General features: G+C 40.4%; 1 protein-coding gene across 1 annotated transcript in view; it reads left to right on the top strand.

Annotated features, from left to right (window-relative positions):
• The window catches only part of NCEH1 (neutral cholesterol ester hydrolase 1), a 60,775-nt gene extending 55,140 nt beyond the window's left edge, over positions 1 to 5,635 (top strand). Inside the window, exon 5 of the mRNA XM_045502962.1 lies at positions 1,681 to 5,635. Coding sequence (XP_045358918.1) covers positions 1,681 to 2,298 — 618 coding nt within the window. The 3' untranslated portion in view covers positions 2,299 to 5,635. The remainder of the gene's footprint in view (positions 1 to 1,680) is intronic.
• Positions 5,636 to 21,630: the final 15,995 nt, after the last annotated feature.

Below are 21,630 nucleotides of genomic sequence, written 5' to 3' on the forward strand. Positions count from 1 at the left end.
ATGTCACCTCTGAGTCCTTGGAAAGTCCCTGATTACAATTAATATGAAAGATGGGCTAACAGTTTATAGGGCTCTCTTGCTCCTCAGCAATATGCATGGAAATCAAGTATCTCCAGCTTCTTTTCCATATTGGACTTGCAAAATATTTTTGCTTAAATTCCAGTTGCTAAGATTGTTTCCTTAGAACTTTGAGTCAAACTGAAAAGCTAAAAAGTGTTTCCCAACATTCTTTAAAATCTAAAAGAAAAAAATTAAAATAGGTCAGCCACTTCGAGTGTTATAATACCAGCTAACCTGAGCTTACCAGGTTAAATTCTCTGGTTAAAACTATCTAGCTCTAATAGCACCCAAAATTTTGGGCAGCTGTGTAAATTCAAAGATAAGTATATTTTCTTCCTGTGATGGATTAAACAAGTTTAGAAGAGCATCTCTGTCTTCTCATCTCCAGATTTCTTTTGGTATTCTCAAATTGCAGTACATAGAGAACTTCGTTGGGCACTGATGGGTTTGCTGTACATGTGTTCTGATGTGGTAAGAAGAAAGTCCTGGTGCAGTGGGGAGAGGATCATGGGCTTTAAAATTAGCAGTGGAATGGAATCCAGTCTCCCTGCTTTGGAAGCTACAGGGCTTCAGGCAAGCCCCTGAATATCTCTGACTCCCAGGAAAATGAGGATAATGCCATCTGATTGCAGGACTATTGCCGGGACTTAGTGAAATGATGTATATGCAATTCCTGGCACATATTAATAGTACTATTAACTGATCATTTCCTTTTGCTTTTACAGAGCAGTTACATCTTCCCTGGGGGATGGGGTTCTAAACTCTGACGTGAAACAAAATTGTACAGCTAAAGTGACCTTGAAGGTTGTTCAGTTGCCTATAAAACCCAGTGACCTAGTTAGCTGCCTTTCAGATGTTACATGCAAATGTGTACCATTTTGGACCCTAGGACTGGAAAATGAGGCAGTGTGTTCACATTTTGTGAAGGCATGGGGGGATGGAGATCTGATGAGGTAAAGGATGTGTTCACATTCCCATTTAACCTCAACTCTGGGGCACATGCTCATTAAGGAGAATGGAGGGCATGTTGCCAGCACTATTTAAATTCTCACTTATGCAGCATGAAGACTAAATGCTCATCAGAGGAGATATCCTGAGGTCCTGCTATAACACTTTGGAGTCCCATCTGTTCATTTAGCTTTTCCTACCCTTCTCCTCTGGAAGAGTTAGACTAGTTTGTTTCTCCCTAGAAAGCCATTGCCTTTTTTCACTTTGCACAGAATACTGAACTAAGAAAAGTTCTCATGTTATCCATCCATAGTACCCAGCAAGGTGTGCTAGTGCCGAAGGATAGATACAAGTGAAGTGTTCACGGGGGGTTAAAGACCTAAGAGATCACATGCATTTGCAGTGTTCACTAAAAACATGGGTTGCAAACATCATAACTTTCTTAGTAAACATCCAGCAGCTTGATGCATGTGTGGGGAGTGGTGCTGGTGGTGGGTGGTGGGGAAGTTTTTATTTTATAAACCGTATGACTTAATACCATGTCTGGTAGAAATTTCCTAGTTAGAACCTTTTGACTGATTCCAGGTAATGCATTCAGCTACTTTAAAAGGTGTGGTTTCCATACAAAGAGCCATGCAGCAGGAAATAATGTGTCTGCTTCCTCTTCTCCAGTTTACTCAAGATGCCAACCTCAAAAACAAGCTCAAAGTGCAAGCTTTAATTTATCCAGTTCTTCAAGCTTTAGATTTCAACACGCCCTCTTACCAGCAAAATGTGAACACCCCAATCCTGCCCCGCTACGTCATGGTGAAGTACTGGGTGGACTACTTCAAAGGCAACTATGACTTTGTCCAGGCGATGATTGTGAACAACCACACTTCGATGGACGTGGAAGAGGCAGTTGCCCTCAGGGCCCGTCTAAACTGGACGTCCCTCTTGCCTGCATCTATCACAAAGGACTACAAGCCTGTGGTGCAGACCACCGGCAACGCCAGGATTCTGAGGGAGATCCCTCAGCTGTTGGATGCTCGCTCGGCCCCGCTCATTGCAGACCAGGAAGTCCTACGGCACCTCCCGAAGACCTACATTCTGACGTGTGAGCATGACGTCCTAAGAGACGATGGGATCATGTATGCAAAGCGTCTGGAGAGCGCAGGTGTGGAGGTGACCCTGGATCACTTTGAGGATGGCTTCCATGGATGCATGATTTTCACCAGCTGGCCCACCAACTTCTCAGTGGGAATCCGGACTAGGAATAGTTACATCAAGTGGCTGGATCAAAACCTGTAAAAGAGGAAAATTTCCAGAATCTTGACCTCCTGCACCTGCTTTGGAAAGAGATGCACTTTTTAGTTGATTACTTTCCCCTTGTTACTTGTGAGTTATGGAATCTCCATTCCCTGAAGACTTTATGTTAATTTAATTTTTGAAAAATGTGTTTGACTAACGTAAGTACAAAATGTCTAAATCTGGTTCTCCAAGTGGACCAGTCTTTCTGTTCTTGTTTGTTTTTTGTGTTTTGTTTTGTTTTGTTTTGTTTTTAGCCAAACTACCACCGATACTCACGGCTACAGAAAGCAGGACTAGGAGCTGAAATAGCTTTGCGTTCTGTCTTCGTCAAGGAATTCTTTCCAGAAGAAATTCTTCCAGCTGTGGGTGGCATATGTGGGCTCTTCTTTAGCTTGTAGAGTTTACTTTACATTCAGAGCAGTGTTACTTGTGTGCACATTAAGGTCAGTGCTAGATACCAAGCGCCCTCTGTGCTTTATGGATAGATGGTTTTGTTTCCTATGGGAATTTCAACAAAGGTGTTCTAGCAAGGACAAATTTCTCAAATAACTTTCTTCCTTTAGAGTGTTAATTTTATGGGATAGCTCTCTGTAAGTCCAGTTGGATTATGACGATACTTGAAGGTTACTTTCTACCACTATTATTAGAAAATATACGATTGCATGTAGTGGATATCTGTACATGTAAAGTTTTTTGGTTATGCTGTCTCCATAGGGGAGATCTTTTGGGAGCAAATTCATTTAGATTTAGGATAAATTTGTCATTACAGAAACAAGTGAAAACAGACAAATGAACTAACTTATTTATTTTCATTATGAATACTTCTGACATAAATTACCAAGAGCAGTGTGTATATTTTTGGCATAGTCAGAAAAGAAGATACATTTAATATGAAATTATGAAAAAATACCTTTAGAGGGTCTAGTTTATTCTTGAAAACTCAACTTTTTCACTTACATGGCTTTAAAATGGGGCTATTTTGGTATATATATATATAATACCATATATATATGGTATTATATATATATATTTGGTGTATATATATATATAACCATATATATATATGAAATGTATTGTTTATTTTTTTAAGTTATTTAATGTTAATATATACAGTTCGACTTAAGATTTTTCAGAATAACATCTATGATGAATACTAAAAATAACGATATTTTTTAAGAAACTACCTTAGAATTATATCCACATGTAATTTTATGGAAAGAGGTAAAGTAGCTATTAATACTACTGTACATTAGGCTTAAATATTTTGATGTCTATATGCATATACAAATTAATTAGAAAATGTGACTACACTTAGTAAATTCATCTAAGTTGACAGTTGGAGAATTTAGGTAAGACACACACTGCTCAATTCTGCCCTCTGTGGTGAGAGGAACGCTAGCTCATATTCTCCAGGGTGATGCATACCTGGTTCCTTCACCTCTTTTCTGTCTCCTTCCAGCCTGGTCTAGGAGTTACAATAGCCCAAGCTTGACTTTGTGTAAAGCCTTCACTGCCAGTGGGAACATCTTCGGCATAGCAAGGGACTCCAGTTGTGGTTTGAGTGCCTCTGCCCTCCTTCCTGCCACTTTTACCACTGCCCCCACCCTGCTCTTTGCAGGGACTGCCAAGGCCAGGTCATGATACAGCCAGTTCATCAGTGGAGAGGAAGAGGAACCTTTTCACTCATTTGAAAGATGGGCATTTCCTACTTCTGGCAAAGAAATAAGTGAAAGTGTACACCCTTCTTTTTCTTTTTTTTTTATTAAAAATGTTTTAAATGTTTACTTATTTTTGAGTGAGAGCACAAGCAGGGGAGGGGCAAAGTGACAGGGACACACAGAATCTGAAGCAGGCTCCAGGCTTTGAGCTGTCAGCACAGAGCCCGATGCAGGGCTCGAACTTGCTAACCGGGAGATCGTGACCTGAGCTGAAGTCGGATGCTTAACTGATGAGCCACCCAGGCACCCCTTATTTTTCATTTATTGTACAAGCCAGTAGCATTGTTATGTACAAAACAGATGTAAATGCAACAGTGTGTGTATGTGTGTGTGCCTGTATGTGTATGAAAATAATCATGCAAATTAACATGCTAATGGATAGACACAAGTTATTTACTGTCTCTGAGCCTCTTTTCCCTTTCCTCTAAAGTCAGAGATTTGAATTACTTAATCTGCAAGGTGTCTTCCAACAGTCAATTCCAACCATTTGGTTGGACTGGCAAATTGTATTGGCTTCTTCTACGGTGTTTTGGGTTGTTTTGTTTTTTGGGGGGGTTTTTTGGTAGGTCATTTTTCCATATATACACAGACACAAACATCATTAAAGATTTTTTTTCCTAAAAAAAAAAAAAAAACAACAGGATTTTAGTTCTTCCTCTTTGACAGCTACTCTCATTTAATACTATTGTTTTCTTACATCATTTGAAGGGACCAATGTTTGGACCTTAGTTTGAGGTTATCTACCTCTAAGAAAGCAAAGAAAATATAATACATGTGCAGAGTTTCTTAAAATGGCATATTTTCACCCAGAATTATGAGCCAAATGCTGCCATAATTACAGACAACAAATGATTCTAGACCTTTAAAGGGTTCTCTTGGATGAAAAGGAGTAAAAGAAAAAGGGTCAACCACTGTTTCTAATGAAACACGTGAGTTTCATTAAAGCTTTTATGTGTGAATGATTTGCCTAATGACTTGCACTGGATCCCACCCCAGACCTTGCTTGAAGTTCTTTCTTGAAATTCTCCCTGGAATAACAGCTGGGAATCAGGATACACAAAAACCAGTACATACAAGAGAGGCTAAACCAACCAAAAATCTGAGCGTTAAGAACTCCTTTGGGAAGACTACAGAGTTTTTGGTGAAGATATTTTAGTTTGGGGTGAGTTCGCTTTCTTTTAATTTTTGTTCTTAAATAAAAAAGCTTATGTTCTGCAGATTGATTTTTTTTATAGTGTGATGGCTTTGTTTTGTTTTTCTATTTTATGAAAAAGTTGATAGTCTTTTTGTAATGTTTGTGAAATATGAACATAAATATATGAAGAAAAAAAATCTTGAAGTGCTACAAATATAGTGAAGTGTAAATCGGTCTTAATGTTTTATCATTGATTTGTGAAGAATTTGAGACTATTGTATCATTCTCTTGGTGGCTATGATATTTTATGCATGACCTTTTAACTTTTGACTTTTTGCTTATTTCCCACTGCCAAGGGCAAGGCAGATTTTATGAAGGATTTTGGTAGCAAATCTATTTTATAAGACGAAAATCCAGTGTGGAGATAGGAAAGCCTGTATCTGTTTTGACTCAAGTTTGGAAATAAAATGGCTCCCTCTGGGAATGTGCCTCTTTCACTTTTTGTCTCCCTTTCTGGTTCCCATCTCTGTCTCTGTATCTCAGATCCCTAGCCACAGCTCTGCTCAAATCTCCTGCCGGTCAGAATCCTCCAGCTGCGTTTCAATCACTGAGAGGTAGTTCAGTGGCCTCCTTGATGACAATCGATTCTTGTCTGGATACAGTATGTACTGCTCATATCGGGAAAACCTGCCTTGGTCTGGCTAGAATATTCTTAAAAGTGAGGCAGACCCTGGGGCTATTTTGGGTCTTTCAATACACGTATTAGAAAGGGATGATCTTAGGGCAGATGAATTTGGATTGGAATTCAATCCACAGATGTATCAATATCACTGGAGATGTATCAGTATTACTAGAGGCAAGTTTTCAAATTGACCCTGACATTACAAGCATATCTAATAATTTCACACATGAGTTTATTATGCTTAGTTTATATCAACGTCGTAGGAATGTTCAAAACTTTTTTTCAAAGTGAATTGTTCCTATTCGAAACGGTCACATATGTGTGCATAAATTATATATATATATATATTTTTTAATTTTTTTTTTCAACGTTTATTTATTTTTGGGACAGAGAGACAGAGCATGAACGGGGGAGGGGCAGAGAGAGAGGGAGACAGAATCAGAAACAGACTCCAGGCTCTGAGCCATTAGCCCAGAGCCTGACGCGGGGCTCGAACTCACGGTCTGCGAGATCGTGACCTGGCTGAAGTCGGACGCTTAACCGACTGCGCCACCCAGGCGCCCCATAAATTATATTTTTCTATTCAGTTATTCAACTCAATCTTTCATTCTCAACAAAACCTCTGCTGGATGGCTATGTTTGGCTGGAGAGATCCACTAACAGTCCAACAATTCTCCTTTGGAGCATGAAAGATGTACCTTATGTGTTTTAATATTGTTGTTTTTGTGATTTTCATTTCTTTAATCTCCCACTATTTTTTTAACATGTTTTCCAATAGATCCTGTATTTAAACATCTAGAAGATGTTTATACCAGTACCAGATTCCCCAAATCTCGGAGATCAGAAACGTAAATATGTTTTCTAGTAGGCATACGTGGGCTATGTAGCCCTGTCACTTTAGAACCAGTATCTTGTGTCATTAGAGAAGGTGCTGGCATTTTTTTGTGTGTCTTGTTTGGAAGGCCCCTCCCTCAGATTTTCTCAGGGTTGGCTCCTTGTTGGCATTTGAGATAGAGAGCTCTACCTTCTGGAGAGACTGCCCAAACTAGACCCAGCCTTTCCAGTCACCACCCATTCTCTAGCCTCCTCTGATTTCTGTTTATTGTTCCTGTTTGTAGTTTAGTCCTCTGTCTGCAATTCTCACTATTTGATTATGTGTTTGTTTTCTGTTTTCCCCATATTTAAATTTAAGCTCCATGAAGGCGGGGACTTTGTCTTGTCCAGTTCTATTTCCTCAGCAGTTAGAACAGAACACATGGTGGACTTTTGAAAAGTGTTTTTGAATAAATAAATCCTCGCCAAGAAAAATTGACAACTGCCTCTATGTTGATATTTTGCCAGAGGCAAAAGGCAACCTTAGCTTGATATTAGCCAGCCTCCTGTAAGTCCTGTAAGTCTCCTTTAACATATGAAAATCCCTTTGGAAACTTCCTTTATCTCTACCCTCACCCCCCAAAATATATGTTGACAATCATCCTCCAAACATTTGGTCCCTTGATACACATCTGAAGTTCCCATGACTAAGGTTTTACTAGACAGTAGTAAATGACATTTTACTAACAGCAGCTAGCCCTTTACAGTCCTGGAAACCTTGCTTCCAAATTCCTTAGGGACTTTTGCTATCCCTAAACCCCTCCCAACTTAAAAGTATAAAACCAGTCAGTCACTCCTCACAACCCCAGTGCAGCTCTTTCTGCCCACGGGTCCTGTCTCATGTTTTAATAAAACCAACTTTTCTGCACCAAGGACGTCTCAAGAATTCTTTCTTCACCGTTCACTCCCGGACCCTGAATGCATTATATCACATCAGATAAAGTGCAGCTTGAGTTTGTGTTTTTTTTTTTTTTTTTTTTTTTTTTTCAATTTCTTTCATAGCTTGGGTCCTTTCTGTATTTTTCTTAACAAATATTGACTGAGGTTTTTAAATAAACTGTTGCAAACTGCCCTAAAAGAATGATCTATAGGAGTGCCTGGGAGGTTCAGTCGGTTAAGCCCAGGTCATGATCTCGGGGCTCATGGGTTCCAGTCCCGTGTCGGAGTCTGTGCTGACAGCTCAGAGCCTGGAGCCTGCTTCGGATTCTGTGTCGCCTCCCTCTCCCTGCCCCTGCCCCACTCGTAGTCTGTCTGTCTCTCTCTCAAAAAATTAATAAACATTAAAAAAATTTTTTTAATTAAAAAAAAAAAGATCTATATAACACATCACTCAAAGTGTTCCATGGAAGTCAAATTTAAGAGTTTGAGAAATTTTAATCAGTCAAAACAATTCTACCAACTTTAGGATATTGTCTTCTTTCTGGTCTCATTATTTTTAAATTGGGAATCAAATTCTATGTTCCTTATTCCAGTTAAATTCATGCAGTAGAGGTGACTGGCTGACTCAGCTGGAAGCGTGCGACTTGATCTCAGAGTTGTGAGTTAGAGCCCCGTGTTGGGTATAGAAATTGCTAAAAAAAAAAAAAAAAAAAAAAAAAATTAAAACTTAAAAAATATTCATGCAATACTTACTTGCTTGGCCAAAGAGTAAACTTATTTTGAGTATTCTTCTTTAAAAGATTTACTAAGCCGAGTAACATCACATTACCCTTGCTGACTCCATTTTCACCACTCTCATGGAATCAAGTTGCCTGCCTTCTACCCAAAACCAGTACCTCAATTTGCATCCTTGATCAATTCATTATTGACTTATTCAAAGATGTGCTAAACTACCTCCCCTTTCTGCTGGACCTTTCACTCTCACTGAACTCCTTCCTTCCTCTTAGCTCTATAAATATAGCCAAATCTGTCCTATCTATTGCTGAGTAACAAATTATTCTGAAACTCATAATTTTAAACACCAGCCAAATGTTACTGCGTGAGGTTGACTAAGCTTAGCTTGGTGGATCATATGCTAAGTGTAGCACTCCACTGGGCTGGAACATCGTGATGGCTCATTGCATGCCTGGCAGTTGTTGCTGGCTGTTAACGGGGTGACTGGGTTCTCCTGCACATGGCCTTTCCTCCTGGATTAGAGTCCTAAAAGCATGGCATCTGGATTCCATGATGGAGCATGCCTGAGTGTGCAACAGCGGGAAGATTTGTATTTCCTAAGATCCAGGTTTGGAAGTTACCCAGCATCGTTCTACCATATTCTGTTGGTCAAAGCAAATCACAGGATTAGCCCAGATTCAAGGGGAGGTGAAACAGACAGCACTGCTTACTGGAAGGAGTGACAAAGAATTACAGTCCTCTTCAATGCACCACAATTCCTGCCTGGAGACGTTTTCATTTTGATGAGCCATTGACAAGAACAAAATCCTTTGCATTTATAGTACATTGATGATGGGGAGAATTTTCCATACTTCTGGCCCCCATACGTTTTTAACCTTGTTTTTCCTCCACCACCCCTCAACTTCTGGTGCTGGTGACAGTTCATATTTTAGTACATCTGGCCTCATACGTCAGCAGAGGGAGGGTTAGGGGTATTCCTGGAAGTTATTCTCTTTGTGGGTGAGTCAGCAATAACTTAACTGACACAGCTGCAAATCACATAAACATACCCCACTAAACCCAAGCCAAATGCCCCACCATCTCACTTTTCCCTTGACTGGATCCCCAAAATGTTTGCCACCACTCTAAGCATCTGACACCTGGGCAATGGTGATGGAGAAACTGGGGCGGAGTCAGTGACAGTAACCAGCTGCAGTTAAAAGGTATTTTAACCTTTGTGTGTTTAAGAAAAAGGCAATAATCTTGTGTACCTTTGAGTGGGGTCCCTCTAGTTCCTTGAATGGGTCCCATGCCTATGAGGGGCCCTAAGCTCAAATTTTATGGTAAATCTCCCCCTGCACAAGATTCCGGTTCATACTTTCACCCTCACTTAAATGCCTCTCCTGGGCCATCCAGTAGCCCCACCAGTGCAGCAAATCCCAGACTAAATGCACACATTGCCCTCTCGCCCTGCTCTGGCATGGCCTGATCTAGGCCCATTTCACTGCAGGGTAGTTCTCCAGTCTCCGGTCACCCAGGCTAGGACTGTGAAGGTCGTCTTCATCTTAGGCCTTCAACTTTGGCAGTCCCCAAGACCACTCAGTTCTATTTCCCAAACATTTATGGATAAAATACTTATATATTTAATATTTCTAAGATATTTGTATGAAAGTGTTTCTATTTAATTTTTTTTAACGTTTATTTATTTTTGAGACAGAGAGAGACAGAGCATGAATGGGGGAGGGTCAGAGAGAGGGAGACACAGAATCCGAAACAGGCTCCAGGCTCCGAGCTGTCAGCACAGAGCCCGACACGGGGCTCGAACCCACGGACCGCGAGATCATGACCTGAGCCGAAGTCGGCCGCGTATATATATACACACACATCCTCCAGGTGTGTATATATATATATATATATATATATATATATATATATATATACCACATCTTCTTTATCCATTCATCCGTTGATGGACCAAATGTTAGATATTTTTAAATGAACCTGTCAGGGTGCCTGGGTGGCTCAGTAGGTTGAGTGACCAACTCTTGATTCTCTCTTTCTCTCTCAAAACTGTTTCCATACAATACTATGATGTTAGTTAGCTTCGTGACTGTTTTTCTTTCACAAGTGGAGTTTTCCAGCTGCTGCTTTCCAGCTGCTGGTCCTGCAGCAGGTGGGATGTGGAGCAGATACGAAAATCCAGCTGGCTCCTGTGAAGCCAGACATGAAAGAGTTTCTGCAAAGATGTAAAACAATGCCACACGTCTCACTCATTTTGTGCTTTGAAAATTTAGGGTTTCGTTTTCCAAAAAATATAGCTTAAGCCTTAACATGTAATTAAATACATTAGTAACCATGTTTAAAATTTCTCAGTTTCAATTCCTATATGGTAAATTAAAAATCAATAAATAAAGTCCATATGAACAAAAGCTCTTGGGGTCCTCAATCATTCTTTTAAAGTTTATTTCGAGAGAGAGAGATCACGTGTGTGTGCACACATGAGTAGGGGAGGGGCAGAGACAGGGAGAGAGAGAATCCCAAGCAAGCTTCTCACTGTCAGAGAAGAGCCCAACGTGGGGCTTGAACTCACAGACCGTGAGATCATGACCTGAGGTGAAACCAAGAGTTGGACTCTTAACCCCCTGCACCATCCAGGTGCTCCTGGGTCCTCAGTAATTTTCAAGAATGTAAGGTCCTGAGACTGAAACATTGGAGAAGTGCTGTTGTACATCATCATCTCTTAACAGGCCCTGTATGTTGTGCTAAGATACAGCCGGCCAATGCTGAACTTATCATGGTTCTAAACATACACCACGTGTTCTCCTACTTAATTATTTTCCCTCTGCCTTTCTTCGTCCTGCCTTGTCTCCCTTTGCCAGCCTCTTCCAGGGTACCTCTTTCTTTGTTTTAAAAAAATTTTTTTTTCAGCGTTTATTTATTTTTGGGACAGAGAGAGACAGAGCATGAACGGGGGAGGGGCAGAGAGAGAGGGAGACACAGAATCGGAAGCAGGCTCCAGGCTCTGAGCCATCAGCCCAGAGCCCGACGCGGGGCTCGAACTCACGGACCGCGAGATCGTGACCTGGCTGAAGTCGGACGCTTAACCGACTGCGCCACCCAGGCGCCCCGAGGGTACCTCTTTCTAACTCCTCCCTCCACAGGATAATTCAGCCTCTGGTCTCACATTGCACTCAAAACATGGCCAGGTAATTGTTAGTGGGTCTGACTCCCTCACAGCACCATGGGAGCCTTGAGTGGGGTCATGTCAGCACCACCTTTGCGACCCCAATGGCTGACACAGAATAAGCACTCAAGAAATCTTTGCTGAACAAATGTTCTCATGTCATCACAACTTAAAACAGTGTTCTCATAACATGTAAAATTATGCCTGATACTATTATATATATTTTTGCTTATTTATATTCTTAATATAAAATCTCTGTTTTGTTTTTTTTTGTTTTTCTTCAGATGTTTTCTTTTACTAATGCACTAAAAACTTACTTGGTCAACAAATGAAATCCTGAAGCCTGTAATAGAATATTTTTAAATTCAAGGCTATTGCCAGCAGAGGGCACTCTTGAAAGTAAAAGGCATTAACCATCCTCGACATTGCTGTGTTTCATCTGGAATTTCAAAAACAGATTTCCCAGTAGCTTTCTGGAACGTTTTATATTTATAAAAGGTAAATAAAAAGCCACGCTATGTTTCATCACAGAATAAATTGAGGTTTTTTTTTTTTTTTTTTTTAAAGTAGAGTTTAAAATCCTCATTAAGCACCTGGTAGAGAATGACTGAAATCTCAAAACAAAGCAAAACAAAACAAACAAAAAAAGGACTCACATCAATCCTTTGTTAAAGCATGACTCACTTCCCTGCCCACCAGAGTGTGTGTGTGTTATGTTTTCTTACATGTTTGTATTCAAGGTAGATATTTGCCGTCCTTTTGGAAAAAAGCTGACAGAAGAATGGTGTTCTGCATTTTTGAAGGACCATTTGATGCCAGAGAAAATACAGGACCTTCATCTTTTGTTGTGCCTGCTGGCAAACCCCAGGGACCCAGCATTTGGTGGATCCTTAGATGTGAAGAAACTGCTTTTGAAAACAATATGTAAGGCAGACCTAGGTAGCCTTCAAAAGCTAAGGCACATTTTCAATTCAAAAAACATTCAGCAGGGACTTTGCAGGACTGACATATTTTAAAAACATATAGTATGTTCTATGGTTACGGGGGAAAAGCTTGCCACTCAACCAGCCCACGTGGAACAGAGGAAATTGCATGAACTAGCATTTAGTAAACCACAATTCCATGTCCAGCTCAGCCAGCAAATATCTAAGCAAATTTAGGTAAGTCTTGGTTAGTGCCTTGTTTCCACCCTTTAAAAAGCTAGACAGTCTTTATCTAAACTTCTTTCTTATTCCACAATAATATTTGAAGCTGCTTATAATTAAACAAAATGTACAATGAAACAGTTATATAGACATAGGAGCTCATAGCCAAGGAAAAGAACAAAAATATGCCAGCTAGAAAAATCAGTTGCTTGGATTAATTTCTGGTTTGATTCTGAGCACCCTGGCGGTTAAGGCAAAAAATAACAACGGCGGGCGGTGAGTCAGCTTGCTTCATAATAAAGAATTCCAACGTCTCAGAGGTGGCAGTCTTTCTCTAGCACCAAATTCTAAAAGAAAATTCCTACATGTGCTTCTGGACAGTGTCTTTGAGTATTCTAAAGCAAATACAACAGGAACTGTCACATAACTATTTATTTAATGAACCCCTATGAAAACTGAGAGCATAATTTTATACCTCAGCATATCCATACTTTACATCCATGAAAGTTAGAGTGTTTGCCCTACTTCAGGCCTCCAAGGACTATTTTATAAATAAAGCTATAGAAGGGCATTTTTAAAAGTTGTAAGTTAAACAAGTGTTAGATATTTTTTACTTTCTATAATTTATTTTTTATAATTTACATCCAAGTTAGTTAGCACATGGTGGTGCAACAATGATTTCAGGACTAGATTATTCCTTAAGCTCCTTACGCATTTAGCCCATCCCCCCACCCATAACCCCTCCAGCAACGCTCTGTTTGTTCTCTATATTTGAGTCTCTTATGTTTTGTCCCTCTCCCTGTTTTTATATTATTTTTGCTTCCCTTCCCTTATGTTCATCTGTTTTGTATCTTAAAGTCCTCATATATGTGAAGTCATATGGTATTTGTCTTTTTCTGACTAATTCCGCTTAGCATAATACCCTCTAGTTCTATCCACATAGTTGTAAATGGCAAGATTTCATTCTTTTGATTGCTGAGTAATACTCCATTGTATATATATACCACATCTTCTTTATCCATTTATCCGTTGATGGACCAAATGTTAGATATTTTCAAATGAACCTGTCAGGGTGCCTGGGTGGCTCAGTAGGTTGAGTGACCAACTCTTGATTTCAGCTCAGGTCATGATCCCAGGGTTGTGAGATCAAGCCCCACATCGGGCTCTGTGTAGAGCCTGCTTAAGATTCTTTTTCTCTGTCTCCCTCTGCCCCTCTCCTCCACTTGCACTCTCTCTCTCTTTCTCTCTCAAATAAAAAAATAAAATAAATGTATTTCTCTAGGCATACTGATAATAAGGTGATCAGCTTTCTTTGGTGCCAAAGGAAGAAAACAAGGGTTGTTATAGTTACATAGAAAAAATATTAAAGGTTATACAAGACACTTAACTGTTTACCTCTGGGGGATAGGAAGAAGGATCTTAGGGGAAGAAAGTTCTTTTTTCTACTTTGCTTCTCTCCAAAAAATTTGAATTTTTCATAATGATTATGTACTACTTAATATTTTTAAAAAGATGATTTACTCATAAGTAGTACCCTATACAGTATACCCTAAAAAGGATTTCAAACATCTATTTTAATTTTCTTTTAGTTGCAATTTAGTTCATCTCTTTGCAAGTTATCCCTTGTAAGAAACACTCATTCAAACTAGGTTAAGTAAAAAGGGAGTTTTATTATAATGATACAACCAGAAATCTTTTAGACATCCATGATCAAAAAATGAAAGAAAGCCTGCTGTCAGGGAGCTTGGTATAGAAAATTCAAGAACCCAGCTACTTTTTCTGTTTCTCCATGTACCTAATTTCTGCTTTTTCCTTCTTATCTTCCCCAATAGCCACCTGTTCTCAGCAGACAGGCTTTCTTCTTTAAGAATCCATCATAATTCTGTATGATCAAAACTGATCAGGAGTGGGGTTGAAACATCCACTCCTAATTCTCTAAAATGTTTATGTCTCTTTAACCAGAGCTTCTAAACATTAATCTGTATGTGAATCACCTGGGGATCTTGTTAGACTGCAGATTCTAATTCAGTAGGTCTAGGTGGGTCTGGAGAAACCCAGGTGATAGCTTCATGCTGCTGGTAGGCAGACCACACTTTGAGTAGCAAAGTCTTAGTGCACATTTTGAGAGGTGTCTGATTAATGGCTAGCCAGTCAATGATTTGGGTTGGATGCAAGCATATATGGCCTGGGATAACTGTATGGCATGCCCACTTAGCAGGAGCTGTGGATGAAAAAAGTCTAGGAGAAAGAAAAGAATGGGTGGGCAGGCACTTTCAAAACATAGGTCAGACGTTTTAGTCTTGTCTGCATCCGAAGTTGCCATGAATACAATCCAGTTGTATACAATAGAAAACCTTCTTCCCCTGTTGCCAGTATACAACAAACTAAAGTCAGGTCCAAAGGTAATTCTGGCTCTTCATGTCACAACATCCAGATGAAGTACATTTTTCCTTCAGCTTTGTTCTATCTATTCTAGGTGTGGTTCTTGCCATTTTGAGCTGATGGATCGATCAGTGGTTCTCAAACTTGGTATTCTGGTTCACTGAATCCAGTGAGGGGTCTAGGCTTTGGGATTCTGAACAAGCTCCATGCATGGGCCATTCTGGTGTATTAGTGTACTCCAGTCTGAGACCACTGAACTGGATTAAAGAAAGTCTGTTCCAATGGAGTGGAGGATGGGGTAGAACATGATGGGGTTTCTTACATTCAAATGCATATGTAGCCATATGTTACACTGGTGGTTTTCAAAGTTTAGCACATGTTAGAATCCTCTGGAAAGCTTGTTACAACACAAATAGCTGCACAGATTGCTGGCCTCATGCCTCAAATTTCTGATACAGTGGGACTGGGACTGGGCCCGATAACTTACATCTTTATAAGGTCCCAGGTAACACTGTTGCTGCTGATGCTGAGCACATTGTGAGAACCCTTTGTCATGTGTTAATGCTACTGATGGTCATCCATCTTACAAACAGGACAGACAGAAAGAATGCATGTAAATATTAATGAAATTACTTGGAACTATAAAAATGATAGCAGTTAGTGGATTACTCAGAGAAATGGATAGGAGATGATTTCCATCCAGGCTTTTGCTAATATTTAAGAATCTAGGCTAGAAAGGCCGACTCACAGATGCATTATTTCTCTCTGCACGTGAGGTGTATCAGTTAGTTTCCTGACAGGAAAGAGGCATGCTTAAACTGGTTCATTTGAGAAGCATTTAACAAAAAGACCCCGTGCAGAGATATGAGCAGGGATTAAGAACACCACCACCAGGCAGTGCAGTATTCTGGGGCTTGTAGCAACACAGAGCTGTTACCTCATCTAGACCTGGTAACACAAAGGAGGAAGCAATCCCCATTCTGAGGGTAGCTGTGTGAAGAAAGCCTGGCATCCACTGTGTCCTTTGCTGGTTCACTGGAGAAGAAACAGGGGGAACAAATTCTCCAAACTCTTTTTCCTTCTGCCTTTCATTCTGCTGCCTGTGCCTTCCATGTTCTGAACTGAAAGTGAGGAACCCTGCTTATGCAGTCCATATTGGTCAGACTCTGGGCCCACAGCAGGGTAAGAAAGGCAGAAGATGAATCTGGAAACAGAAGATAATCGACACACAGAGCAAGTAGGCTGTGCCCCACATCTAGTGCTTTTGTAGTCCAAGACTTAACAGCACAGATAATAAAGGGAAGTAGGCGTTTTTCATGTTTATTTCACACAGGCAAATTTTAGCTCTTTAGGCTCTGAAATAATTACACTTAAAAAATAGGAGTGATGTTTAATGTAGGATAGCACTTGGCAGAAATAATAGGTGTTGCTCTATTTCAATATCTAGGCCTGGTGGTTATCCTGGCTCAAAATTCATAGGCACAAGAACTACTTAAAAATACCCTACTAGCCTTTCAAGTATGAGTTTTAGGATTGAATGATTTTTTCCTGCGTGCTTCTGAGCACTAATTTTGCTTATGTAGGTAGAAAAAGGACCTCATGTAGACTGCAATTCCAACATGTATAGGGGTGAATACTTCACATAAATTGTCGCTTTATTGGTCAATCAAAAAAGAGAACCCTGGTGAGTGTGGGTGGCTCAGTCCGTTAAGCATCTGACTCTTGATTTCGGCTCAGGTCATGATCTCACGGTTCATGAAATCGAGCCTGGTGTTGAGCTCTGTGCTGACAGCAGAGTCTGCTTGGGATTCTCTCTCTCTCCCTCTCTCTCTCTGGCCCTCCCCCACTCACATGCACATGCTCTCTCTCTCTCTCTCTCTTTCCTCTCTGTCAAAATAAACATTAAAAAAGAGAGAGAGAGAGAGGCCTGCCTCTTTCCTATGGCCACTGAGGACTGTCCAGGCCAAGAAGGGACAAAAGGATGATGCATTCAGCTAAACACTGGATCTCAAAATCCGCACTTTCCTCATGGTCATTCCTTCCTTCATTCATTTAAGGAATGTTGTAGCATCCTTCCTAAATGCTTGGCACAGTGTCAGTCCTTGGGGATCAGTGGTGAACAAGACACTCTCCAGGGCTCTCAAAGAGCTTATGTTCCTGTGAGGGAAGTGGAAAAATTGGTGATATTGATCTAGTTATAAAAATAACTAACACTGGGGTGCCTGGGTGGTGCAGTCAGTTAAGTGTTGGACTCTTGATCTCGCCTCAGGTCATACTCTCACCATTCATAAGGTCAAGCCTCGCGTTGGGCTGATGGTACAGAGCCTGCTTGGGATTCTGTCTCTCCTTCTCTTTGTCCCTTCCCCACTTGTGTGTGTGCGTTCTCTCTCTCTCAAAATAAATAAATATACACAAAAAATTAATAAGACATAAAAATAAAAAATAACTAACAGTGTTTGTAATAATCCATGGTTTACCAAAGCATTTTTTTTTTTTTTTTTTTTTACAGATGTTATCTTATTGAGTCCTCTCTCAACTTGGGAGTCATTTTTATTGTCCTGATTCTACAGGTGAGTAACTGAGATGCTGATGGTTAGTAAGTAATCATTGGTGGAGAAGGTTGTCCCAAACTGTAGGACATATGCCTCTCAGCCGGGCATTGCTCTGCAATTGCCATCTTTGAAACCCGAATACACCCGGAAGGGCAAAATACCAAGTCCTTAATGCCAAAATACAAACCAGCTTTAACTGACAGGAACAGAGGCTTTGAGAAAACATAGAAAAGAAAGGAGGTGCATAGTGAAAGTTGGTCTGGAGAGGAGGAGAACAGCATAAAAACAGAAGATGAGGGTCACCCACAGACAACATCACTACTTCACAACTGCACTTGGGTCTGGCCCTGCTCCATGACTGCTATCTGCAGGATTCATTTCCAGGCTTGAGTCTCTAGCCAGGCCAATTATAATCAAGCCTGGATTATTTGTTCCAGCTTTGCTGAAAAAGGAGTGGAATACCAAGTTAATGTGATAGACGGTGTTTTCTTTGTCCTCACGGTCAGCATTTGCTTTATCACTGGGGCCACAATGAGTTTGTGCCCCAAACAGCACATGAAGCTCTATGTAGCCAAATTAAAATGTCCCATCAGCCGTCCCAACATCATGTTTTTCCTCTGTCTCCAAGTTGGCATGACCTAACTGGGAGAGTGGAGTAAACAAGAGGGAACACTTTGCTGACCGTTGATGGAGACATGCCCATTCCTTCCTGGGCTTCCCTGCCAACTTGGCACACCAGCGATCCAGGGAAGATCCAGGATGTCTCAAATACAAAGCACATTACAGAGGAATGTGGATCATATAAAGAATTAATACCATGGCCTGATTTGACTCTCGGACTAAAGTTGCAGATAAATTTTAGTGATTTAGAATTTTTTTTTTTTTTTTACATTTATTTATTTTTGAGAAACAGAGTGAGACAAAGCATGAGTGCAGGAGGGGCAGAAAGAGAAGGAGACACAGAATCTGAAGCAGGCTCCAGGCTCTGAGCAGGCAGTCAGCACAGAGCCTGATGTGGGGCTCGAACCCACAAACTGTGAGATCATGACTTGAGCCGAAGTCAGACACTCAACAGACTGAGCCACCCAGGTGCCCCCATTTTAGTTATTTTAAAACAAAACTGAACATACCTTTAAAAAGACTACATTCATACTACTCTGATTTATCTTCCATCTACAAACTATTTCCTATGTAACCTAAAGTACTAAATGCAGATTAATTATTTTGGGGGGTGCTGGGGTGGCTCAGTCGGTTGAACATCCAACTCTTGATTTCAGTTTAGGTCATGACCTCACGGTGTGGGATTTAGTGAGTCCCGAGTAGGGCTCTGCTCTGAATGTGGAGCCTGCTTAAGATTCTCTCTCTCTCCCTTTGCCCCTCCCCTGCTCATTCACTCCCTCTCTCTCTCTCTCTCTCAAAAAAAGAAGAAGAAGAAGAAAAATTATTTTTTGGAGCAATGCTATATAAATCCTGAGGGAAGCACTAATGATAATAGATATGATGTATTAAATGCTTATGTATGTGACAATCACATCATAAATATTATCCCCTAATTATGTGCAATATCTTGTGCTTTATGGGTGAGGAAATTGAGAAGTTAATTAGCTTGTCCAAGATCACATAGCTAAAAAGTTGCTGAGATGGTGGGGATTTGAATTCAGACCCATTTAACTCCAAAGTCTGAGCTCTGTCATCACATGACTCTACACCGGAGGAAGTGAGTCTTCGGACTCTAAGCTCCAACTTTAAGAGCTGCATTGACTGTTTTGGGCAGTGGGGAAAATACTGTTAAAACAACTTGTGATGGTAATTATATGTGTCAACTTGACTGGGTCACAAAGTACCAGGATATTTATTCTGGTCACACATTATTCTGAGGCATGCCTTGAGGCTGTTTTGGGTGAAATTAACATTTGAATTAGTAGCCTGAGTAAAGCAGGTCGCTTTTTCCAAGGTAGACTTCACTCAATCAATTGAAGACCAAAGTAGAACAAAAAGTCTGCCCCTTCTGTTAATAAGAAGAAACTCCCCTCATCCTGAACTGACTTCAAGCTGAGATGTTTATCTTTTCTGCCTTCGAAAAAAAAAATTTTTTTTAACATTTATTTATTTTTGAGACAGAGAGAGACAGAGCATGAATGGGGGAGGGTCAGAGAGAGGGAGACACAGAATCAGAAACAGGCTCCAGGCTCTGAGCTGTCAGCACAGAGCCCGACGCGGGGCTCGAACTCACGGACCCGCAAGATCATGACTCAAGCCAAAGTCGGCCACTTAACTGACTGAGCCACCCAGGCGCCCCTCTGCCTTTGAACTTGGACCGAAACCACCACTGGTTCTCCCAGGTCCCAGCTTGCTGACTGCAGATGTTGGGGGTCCTCAGCCTCCCAAACGTGAACTGTGAGCCAATTTCTTAAAATGAATCCATCTATACATCTATGTATCTCCCATTGGTTTGTTTCTCTAGAGAACTCAGACCAGTGCGCAATTCTTCCCAGCAAGTTTTCTGAGATCAATCAGCCAGCTGTTATTTGTTTCATCTGGTCCATCTCCAAACCTCTGATACACTCATTTCTGATAATATTCTGGAAATTCCCACTATACTTTCTTGTTGGCAAAATTCACACCCACTTACTGTTGGTGTTACTGAGAATTTCTGGAGATAAAAAGTGGCTCATGGAGTGCCTGGGTGGCTCAGTCAGTTAAGTGTCTGACTCTTGGTTTTGGCTCAGGTCATGATGTCACAGTTGGTGAGTTTGAGCCCCACATTGGGCTCTGCACTGTCAACTGTGGAACCTGCTTGTGATTCTCTGTCTCTCTCTCTCTCTCTGCCCCTCCCCCACTCTCTTTCTGGCTCTCTCTCAAAATATATAAATAAGCATTTTAAAAATGTTTAAACATAAAATTTATTTTTTATTTATTTTTTATTTTTTTAAGTAGGCTTCACGCCCAGCACAGAGAGCCCTATGTGGGGTTTGAACACATGATCCTGAGATCAAGACTTGGACACTCAACTGAGTGGGCCACCCAGGCACCCCCAAATTTCTTTTTTTTTTTAATTTTAATTTTTTTAAGAGAGAGAAAGAGAGCACAAGTGGGGGAGGGGGCAAAGAGAAAGGGAATCTTTTTCTTTTTTAATTTTTTAATGTTTATTTTTAAGAGAGAGAGACAGAATGCTAGCAAAACTTATTTTTTAAAAGCACAAATTCTTTGGCTCAAAATACAAATTTATTTTTCTATTTTTACTGTGCACAGTCAGGTACGTATTCATCAACACATAAAATATACTGTACAAACTGCCTCAAGTATATCTCGAGCCACATGAAACTTAGAGGTCAGAAAGGGAGACATTACAAAATTGAAATGCATAAAAATGGAAATGAATAATTCCCCTAATTTCTAGCACCACATTTTGCATCAGATAATATAATTGACTGTGCCATATCTAAGAGGGTTTTCCTATCAGTCTCCTTATTCATACTGAGGAGTCTGTTAAACAAACCCGTTGAATATGACGTTTGCCCTGAGCAGGAGCATCCTGACCCACCCAGAGAAAGGTTGGCTGCGTATCTGCTGCTAAGGGGCTCTGACCCCAGCCCTCTCATCTTTTTGACATTCAGGGGATTTTCTATGAGTGCCCCGTCTCTGTGGCCTGTAGGAGTTAATGTGCCCGCAAAGGAGAGCAAATTCATTTCCAGTTTATTAATGAGGTCAGATCCAAGGACAACTGAGCAAGAATCCTATTTTTAAAACCTTGAAAATTTTTTTCATGAATGAAATGCAAGTAGAATCTGCAAGTCCCTTCCTGGAGTCAAATATCTCAACAAAGGGCACTGTTTTTGTATATTATGACACGTGTCCTCAAGCTTGTTTCATGAACCATGTATTGAAACGTGCACCCATTTGCCTGCTACATCACTAACTCACTTATTCATCCATTCAAAGACATCTTCCTCTTTGAGCCGTTATGTTGGGCAGTATAAGAACTTTTAAGATAAATAATGGAAGTGGAGGGGGAAGACAAACATCCAAATAATTGAAATACAAAAGAATGTTAGAAATGCTGAATAA

Source organism: Leopardus geoffroyi, chromosome C2 (assembly GCF_018350155.1).
Source record: "Leopardus geoffroyi isolate Oge1 chromosome C2, O.geoffroyi_Oge1_pat1.0, whole genome shotgun sequence".
NCBI lineage: Eukaryota > Metazoa > Chordata > Mammalia > Carnivora > Felidae > Leopardus > Leopardus geoffroyi.